The sequence below is a fragment of the Rutidosis leptorrhynchoides genome, chromosome 8, assembly GCF_046630445.1.
Source record: "Rutidosis leptorrhynchoides isolate AG116_Rl617_1_P2 chromosome 8, CSIRO_AGI_Rlap_v1, whole genome shotgun sequence".
Lineage (NCBI taxonomy): Eukaryota > Viridiplantae > Streptophyta > Magnoliopsida > Asterales > Asteraceae > Rutidosis > Rutidosis leptorrhynchoides.
The window spans coordinates 349,837,382-349,846,747 of record NC_092340.1 but is presented as its reverse complement, the minus strand read 5'-3'; the positions used below and the strand labels follow the sequence as shown (position 1 = coordinate 349,846,747).

Below are 9,366 nucleotides of genomic sequence, written 5' to 3'. Positions count from 1 at the left end.
AAAACACAAGGTCAGTCACTCGGTTGGTAGAACCCTACATTTAATTTTATGACACAGCCCAATATTCAAGCACTAACTAATCCGCTTTTCAAAAAAAAAGCACTAATCTTCATTCTTTATTATTTTCCCTTTCTTATACTTGCATCGTGCTAACGTATTAATATATGATAATAGTCTAATGCTTAATTATCCCATAAAAACTAATCTATTTATTAAAACTGGCTTTCTTTGTACATATTTAACTCAACATTTTTTTTAGACATTGGTATTTGTATGCGTATTTTATGTAGTCTATTAAAGTTCTAATGAAAGAATATCATCTGATTTAAGTGGTAATATATATCTATGTGAAGACGATTTTCGCCCCCCTAACTAAGATTTTCAAGCTCCTCCACTGGGAAAGGTAAAAGGGTCGGAGGGATATCCTGAGTTTGCAGATCAAGGAAATGTTGACCATGATATACGCTTAGGCTCGGGAAATGTCGCCCGCGGGTGCCATCCCTACTGACGCACGAGGCGTCAAAATTTGACGCCCCAGGCGTAAGTTGGAAATTTGATGGAACAAAAAGGTGTGTCAAATTTTTTTCAGCCAAATTATACCCAACTATCAATAATATTTTACCACATCACCCATCACAAATTTAACACTCAAATTCGACACTCCCATTTAGAAAACTTCACTTCCTGACTTTGTCATATCACCAAAAAGTACATTATTTGTGTTTTGCATCACATGCATGGTTAGGAGTAGTCTAATAGAAATAAGATGGAGGGACTATTAAGATGGAGGACTATTCAGTTAGGATTAAAAAGCTAGTCACACCTGCATTATAAAAAATAATAGAAACACTCTCCATACAAAATACAAAACAAATCCTAGAAACCTTTTGCTTCTCAGTCGTTATCTTCATTCATCATTCTTCACCTTCCTGATTTGCTGTTTCTGGCCACATAAATGTATTCAACATATTAACACACTCAATCGCTCTCCATTTCTCTTAAACTTCTCTTTCTTGATACCATAGAAGCTTTTTTCTACCTTTATTGTGCCGTCGTCATCCATCTTCTCTTCGATCTTCTCGTTCCTGTTGATGTTCCTGGCGTTGCATCCATCTCCGGCCACCGCCATCTTGCCAGTGGTCCAACTTTTTTATATTTTGTTGCTCCGGCGATGGTTGATGCCTTTTATAGGTAGCCGGAGTTTTCCTCCGACAGCTATAGCTATTAGCCACCGTCGTTCTCATGGTGGTTTTTGACTATGGTTGTTCGGGTCTTCTTTGGTCAGCTTTCCTTTTCCTTTTCCGGTGCCAGATTCCTCTTGGTTTTTCATTATCGACGGCTTATGGTAGTTCACCACCCTGTTGGTGGTGACCGCCGAAGATATGCTGGGTCTGGTATCCGTCTTATGATGACTGATGTGGACTACTACCCTGTTGGTGGTTTCACCGACGGTGGCCGGATGATGGTGGCGGTGTGAGGTCCTTGGATGACGGTGGTTGTATGGTGTTCACTGGTGGTGACGGTGGTGGTGGCAGGAGGTTGTTGGTGTTGATGGCAGGAGGTTAATGGTGGTGGTATGGTGGCAGGACTGCAAAATAGGTGTATAATAAAATGTGTACATGGAAAATAACAGGAGTATAATTATGGCAATAGATGAAGAATTAGCAGTTACTACAATATAAAACTACAAGTCTCACTTCGTTTTTACTAATCTAAGAAAATAACTTGATATTCTACTATCCAGATCAAAAAATTTAAGACAGAATGCAAGATCACAATCAAACAAAAATAAACATAAAACTATAAAATCTATGGGGCTTTTTTCTTCTTCTCAAAACTGATGTTATTTTCAATCAGTTGGTTTTCTTGTCCTCTGCACTAGTACTTGAGCCTGAGGCCAAAGCTACGGCTGATTCATCTTCATCCTCTCCACCAAAACCAAATTCATTCACTCTCTTTTTATCCACTGGATAAGCCCATCTTTGATACAAATATATCAAAAATATCACATCTGCAATCACAAAATTTATATAAAATACATTTAGTAATATTTGCAACCCGTTGGTGCAAGTGTGCAACCCAATTGAAAAAGCCAGCACATTTCAACCCATTCATAAGTAAACGGGTCGAAATTGTCACCAAGATCAAAATGAACACTTAAAAGATATCAAAAAATATGACATCTGCAATCAAAAAATTTATTAAAAAAAAATACATTTAGTTAAATTGTCAACCCATTGGTGCAACCCAATTGAAAAAGCCAGCACATTTCAACCCATTCATAAGTAAACGAGTCGGAATTGCCACCAAGATCAAAATACACACTAATAATCAGTAAAGTTGGATCGAAACGCACCGTCACGGAAAACAGAAAGTCGATGTAACAATGGCATTTTGATCACAAAGGCAAAGAGATCATCAATGATCGTATTGAGAAACTTGTAAGTCATCTGTCTCCATGGTAAATGAGCGACGGATTTTAACTTATAATTAATGAACAGCTGTGGGCACATCATAATGAAACCTATAACAACATGGTAACACATCAGATTAACTTTATTACAACGTAATTATTTAAGCGAGGATTTAAGGGCTTACCGAACATGTATACACAGCTTGTAAGTGATGATAAAATCCACGAGTACCAGCTTTTGTGAGTTTCATACATAAGTGAATATAGAGAAGAGCAGCCAACAAGTACAAAAAGTACATACGACAAATACTTCATTGCGAGATCATCGTATTCCTTTGTCTTGTTTCCAGCATATGAATCTCGATTGCTGAACTTCAATTTAGGGAAGCTACCACTCCTGTCAACCTAAAAAATGTGAAGTATTTTAAATTAATTAATCATAAAACCTACTAATTAACTTTGTTATAACACTAAAAGATAACGATGATATAACAAAAAACTATGAATTAATGTGTACCTCGATGTGCATTGCTTTTCCTATTTTCCAGAACTCGATGCACACGCCTACACCCGAGCTTGCGAGTATCATCCATGAGGTATCGTTGTCGAGCAAGTAAAGGAATATAACGAGCTGACAAATGAAGCTCACAACTACTGATTTTGCAGAAAGACCTTCCATGGATTTATTTTTGTTCCAAAATTGTATATCTGCAAATACAATTATTATTTAAATAGGTGATAAGATGATTTTGGGAAAGGAAAACAAGGAACGAATATACGTTTTGACTTTTGACTTTACCGTTCTTAAATGCTAAAAAGTCGAATACGGAATGAAGCAGTGAAACAAACATGGTAACTCCCAATAGATAGGGATTCCCTTCCACGAACACTCTCTGTATAAATGTTATCGTTATTGCACACGAAAGATAACGTAGATGTAAGTCAAAATTCAAACAAAATCATCAAATATCAGTGGCCATTCACAAACATCTACTTAATATCATAACTTCAAATGATACACATGTACCAACCTTCAAAAGGTGTGTTCGGACATGCAATTTAAAATTAACTATACACAGATAGTCCTGTGTTTTGCAATTTTAACACGGATAGTCCCTGCATCTAACGAACGGTAGAAACAGGGACTATCCGCGCAAGAATTGCAAACTACAGGGCTATCCGTGCAAGAAAAAATACTTAAGAACGAAACATACAAAATTTGACAAACCCCACGGACTATCGTGTTATTAAGTCTATTGACTAATCAGACAATCAGCTTTGAAAATAGGGTTGTAGGCAATACGGAGTGATTTGTTTTCGCTATTTGAAGTTTGATAATAAGACAAAAAACCATTCCGGTGTTTTATGATTTATAATTTAACCTTAAAAGTTACCACATAAGTTGATCAAAAAGGACATTCTTGAAAAAGTTTTCCAAACTCCGTCAAAGTAAGGATATTTAGAAAGTCTTTGGATAATCGGTTTTGTTACATTTTGTATGAAATTCATAAGCATTAACTAATTTTTTACACTGTAGATATTAAGCTATTCAATCTCATATCTATTTATGTATATATTACAACTGACAATTGTGAGGTAAACTCATAATTAATACTAACTAGTGTTCGAACCCTCGCTTCGCGCCGGGGTTCGGTTTTCAATGTATTATATTGCGTTTAGTTTGTAAAATTATTTCGTGGCTAAAGATGATATCGTTGAAGCGCAATTCGATTCGAACTAAAAGGTATAATCCGTGAAAGATTTAAATGTTATTTTAAATTAACAATATATGTACATCTCCGCGTTTCACTGTGGAATTGTCGACTTTTAAAAATTTAACGCAAAATCGACGTGTATGAAAAGTACCTCAAATATTTAGCGTTTTTTAAAAAGCGTATGTTTTGCGTATAGTTAGTGACAGTGTGCTCCTAAAATTATTTCGAGTTTAACGATGGTGTCAGAAAAATTTAACTCGTTGCGAGCGAGAAGATATGACCCGTTGAATATTTGGGTGGAGTTTATTTAATTTTTTTTTATGAAAATGAGTATTTGACACTTTGGGGGGTCGATTTTAATATTTGAACAAACTATGGGGGCTTTTTTGAAAAAAAAAGGTGGGAAAAGGGAAAAAAGTGAAGGACGAAAACGCCCCTGGTGACTATTAATCTTTTTTGTCTATTAGGTAGTATATAAAGTATGTGGTCGATTTATAATGAAAGAGAAGTTTAATGGTTAAAGTATAAAATGTTAAAAGTTTGTGGTAAATTTATAAAAGTTATAAAGTTAACTGTTATATATTTTGAGGCGAAAATGTAAACAAGTAAAAGATTGGGGTTAGTTTGTGAAACTTGTGAGGTTAACTATTCACTTTGAGTATATCTTTTAGATATATAGATATAATATAATATAACTATTAATCATGCACCCAAAGATATAGCTAAGTAAGAGGACGAAGGTGGAACCTTTAGCTCATCGGCTTCTCCTTCAAGCATACTTCCATAACTGCGATGGATCTGGAACGATTGATCGATCTGCATGAACAGTTGCCATTTGGTCAAGCTTATTGGGGCTATCTCTAGATGCAGGGGCACTTCGGTCACTGAATCATTAAGGGCTATAAGCTTATCCCTAAGTAACCAAAACTCATTGAAGTAAACGGTTGGGTAATAGTTCCCTGTGGTGGATTCAATATTCATGTCTGCAACTCAAGTTAAGAAACTCAAATATTGGCAATTGCAGCACTGAAAAGTTATTAGAACTCCTCTTAATTCATTATTTGTTGTGAATATTTATCACGGGTGTATTGATGAGATTATGGTATAACTAAATAGCAAAGGATACAAGGAGCAACGTTGGGTGGAATAGAACGTGGTGAGTACCTGGAGAACAAGTTTTAAAATCAGTATGTCAGCAAAGAAGTCAACTCTTGAACAAATAATATAATTCTGAAGCTATAAAACAGAGACGTCAAAATAATGAAATAGTTAGGTTGGCGTCCAAAATTTTAGTTCTCTCCTATAGTCCTATTACAAACTAGTGCGCCAAGTATGTAGTCATATACTGTAAAAAATTATTTTTATTATAAATCACCTTTATACATTAAATGATTTACAAAGTTTTACACATTGCAAATACAATTTGAGCAAAATTCAACCTTTTTGGAGCATTTTCTTTTTGGATATATGGTGCAAAAAGGTAGCCAGCTTCAACAATCCCTCATTTTGGGTATTCAGTTTTTCTGATTAATTCGAGGTGTCTAAGTTTTTAACTTCCTAAAAATTAAGGTATTTAAGTATTGTTTTGATGTTATTTTGAGGTGACATGATGCTTCAAAAGGTGAAAAAGTCACTTTTTCATTGTAAAAACAGAAAAATGTAATCCCGCACCCCAGATCCACCAGTTAGGCAGTTAATAAGTACAAGTCATGATCAACAATGTCACAGAAAAATGTAATTAGAAAGTTGCAGTAAGAGAGATACATACTTTGTAAAATCATCAACCAAGTTAATAGTTATATTTGGCTTCCAATATGACAAGTATTCCACGGGCCCATTATCCTTCGAATCAGTTTCAGGTTCGTCAACGTCCTGAAAAACATACACAATTCCACATAATACAAAACCAATTATAAACACATGTTTTGGAACATAATCAAAGTTACCAATTATAATAGATCAAGATCAATATTACAAACCTCCGGCAATGATTCTTCTTCACTGGTTTCTTTAGAGTTCCCTAGTAGACTTTTCTTCTTGTTTGCTTTTGACTTTGGCAAGTATGTCACGATGGCTGCAAATATATATACGTTTCATCACATATTATTATATATGTAGAATACAATGTGTATCAACTATAATGTAGGTTTAAGTCGATGCAGTTTTAAATGATGAGTTTATAAGGTACAAAGTATTACGATGTTTCAGCCCAAACGCAGACAAAGGCTGGTACTCAGGGTCACTCGGGTCTACAGGAAATCCCGAACGTGCAAAGAAAACATGAGCAAATAAACTCCCATTATGCTTCAAAGCCTGAAATTATAAAATTATAAATAAAAAATAAACACATAATACACACAACCAAGCTGAACATTTAGAAGACCGAAAATATTCAAGTGAGGATGATTAAACACCTCAGATGGATGATACTTCAAGGAAAGAGTCCTGGTACTCTGTGGGCCCCAAACTGCGTAAGGTATGTTCGACTCGTGCCATATAAGTGCCTCTTCATTCCCAAAGTCATTAAATTTGTCATGTTCAGACACATAAAACCACATATCCTGCAAAAAAAAGGATTCGTAGCAGATAACTCTCAGCTTACATACAAATAACAAAAACTCAGAAACCCACACAAGTGAAAAAAATAAAAACAAAAACAATACTAATGGTATACTTTTGCAACACTACTCACAACAGGTTTTTGAGTACTAAAAAAATCTGTCTATACTCCTGAATTATCAATAAGCATTAATATGCAATTAAGGTAAACGAACAATTGGCAAACTTTCTTTCATATCAGATGCAATCGCTCTACATATAACTTTCTGAAAACCATAAGCAACAATCACCTCTTTTGAAACAAAAATATTCGGTATACATATATGTATATGATTAATTTATTATTATATATAATAACATATCAAAGTAATTTGAGGTAAAACTTTCAAAAACACTACTCTTCACTACATAAAAAGCATCAGCAACATTTTGTCATTTACTAAAAAATATGTGGTCCAGTCTAGTTAGCCAATAAAAACTACAAACTTCACATCAAATAATAACTTACCTATAAACCAAAACATTGTAATGAACAATTAGATATTACATACTACATAACATCGATAGTACAGTTTTAGCTACACGAGTGAAAGCCGCGTCAGAGTATTTACATCCATTATTACTACTCCTCAACCGTCCTTAAATTACATACATTCGTTAAGATATCATAACATATTTTAACGAAATCGAACAAACAGTGAATGTTAGCCAATAATCCAAAAAGATGCAACCTTTGTCGATATAACTTTTAAGTATAACCATAACAAGCCATCAAAATATGTAACTGCATATAAAACTAACACCTTTAAAACATACTCTTAACGATTTCATGTTTAGCTCAATATTCACAAACCACACCATAACTCTTTCTTAAATATATACATGTGTGAATCACTCATACGTATGGTGTGCAGTTCAATAACCTAAACAAGAAAATAAATTCAAAACAAATAATAAATCCATAAAATTCAGAAGAATTAGGGTTTGTAAACGAACCAAAAGTTCAGATTTTTGAAACAAATTAGAGATCTGAGAAACGGAATCAGAGCCAGGAGACGATGATGAGGGTTTAGAAGATGGTGAAAAAAACTTGGAAGCGAAGTAATAAATTACGGCAATTCGTATGATTCCGGTGACCATCTGACCCATTCCTTGTTGTTGTTGCGGTTGTTCACCACCATCACCACCGCCTCCTTCCACCGCTGCAGGTGGTGCCATGTTGTAAACTCAGTGAAGAGTCAACGACAACAAGAGTTTGATGACGTGATTGAAATCAAGGATAGATAGATGAACAACGAGTGTGGAATGGGTTTATTGGGGGATCTTGATTTTGATTAATGGTGATGTTCGTGCGCTTTATAAACAAATGTGGAATTACACGTCACTCTTTTGAGATGAGATGATAAATATCTTGATTTTAGGTTTCTGGTTTTTATATTCAGTTATCGAATCAAATTGTTATTTGTGAACAACACTATAACTAAAACGTCCATTAGTAATATATGTTGGTTTAACAAGATGGAACTATTTTGTGTGTGTTTATGTTTGTTTGTTTACCTTTTAATTGAATGGTTCAGTCATAAATGCTGAATCATTCACCATTAAACCGTGTTTGTTTTTAATCTTTAAATGACAAATGACAGATGGTGTTTAACGGTTAACATTCATTATTGAACCATACAGATATGAAACTATCTCATAACTATTAGATACCTAAATTTATGTAATTAGCTCTAGGGATGAGCAAAAATCCCGAAAAACTGAAACCGAACCAGTACTGTACCGAAAATCGGTACCGATAGGGATTCGGTTTTGGTTTCGGTTCTTGATTTTGAGTAAATTTGGTTTCGGTAGTTTCGGGATTGGTACGGTTCGGTATGAGAAAACCGATTTTTTATACCGATTTTTTATTTCATGTGAGATATTAACTTCTCTGTATTACTATGTACTATTTAGTTGATGAGAAATGTTATATATGAAATGATAAATGAGTATTTATATACAATTTTTTATACGGTAGCCAAGATATGACGGTTGCACTTGTGACAACGTTTTTTGGTCCGAGGCAAGACGTGTTGTAATGCTGTATGTACTGCAAATATTATGACGTACGTATTAACTTTAAATTCTACTTTTACACTACCAATCTATTTATATTTATATTTATATTTATATTTATATTTATACTATATATAATAATAAACCTGCAAATACGTCATTCTAAATAGTCAAAACTAGTTCGGCCCTGCGTTCGGGATGCGGCGGGGGCTTTCGGCCGGCGTATTCATATTTAACGCAGTTTTATTTACAGAAAGGAAAACGATCCATGTGTTATGCGTCGTTGTTGGTGTCGTCATCTTTGGTGTTTTTTAAAATCTGTCCGGTTCGAACGTAGGTAGTTTCGTTTTGTTGATAAAATTATTTCAAGCCTGACGGTGTTGGCGAAAATTTAACTCGCGGCGAGCAGAAAGATACGGGCTGCCGTTGTGTTTAGCTTTTTTTAAAAAGTGTCTGTTTCGAACGTAGTTAGTATCGTTTTGTTCATAAAATTATTTCGAGTCTGACGGTGCTGTCGGAAAAATTTAACTCGCGGCGAGCGGGAAGATACGAGTTGTCGTTGTGTTTAGCGTTTTTTAAAAAGTGTCCGTTTAGAACGTAGTTAGTTTCGTTTTGTTCGAA

General features: G+C 34.7%; 1 protein-coding gene across 1 annotated transcript; it reads right to left on the bottom strand.

Annotated features, from left to right (window-relative positions):
- Positions 1-1,620: 1,620 nt before the first annotated feature.
- LOC139863027 (uncharacterized) lies at positions 1,621-8,063 on the bottom strand. The gene is made up of 12 exons (XM_071851675.1): positions 7,684-8,063; positions 6,543-6,689; positions 6,327-6,441; positions 6,108-6,202; positions 5,897-6,000; positions 5,255-5,292; positions 4,876-5,111; positions 3,213-3,306; positions 2,931-3,121; positions 2,599-2,818; positions 2,357-2,524; positions 1,621-2,011 (listed from the first exon to the last, which is right to left on the bottom strand). Exons 1-12 carry the CDS (start codon positions 7,903-7,905, stop codon positions 1,854-1,856), a joined length of 1,788 nt encoding a protein of 595 aa, XP_071707776.1. The 5' UTR covers positions 7,906-8,063; the 3' UTR covers positions 1,621-1,853.
- Between the last annotated feature and the right edge of the window lie 1,303 nt (positions 8,064-9,366).

Bases quoted from the DNA above. Each gene is read 5' to 3' on its own strand.
- LOC139863027 (XM_071851675.1), bottom strand. From the start codon at position 7,905: ATGGCACCACCTGCAGCGGTGGAAGGAGGCGGTGGTGATGGTGGTGAA. The intron at 3,307-4,875 runs GTTCCACCTTCG...ACATTTATACAG, and splicing joins GAGAAGCCGATGAGCTAAAG to AGAGTGTTCGTGGAAGGGAA. The intron at 2,819-2,930 runs GTACACATTAAT...CACATTTTTTAG, and splicing joins GAAAAGCAATGCACATCGAG to GTTGACAGGAGTGGTAGCTT.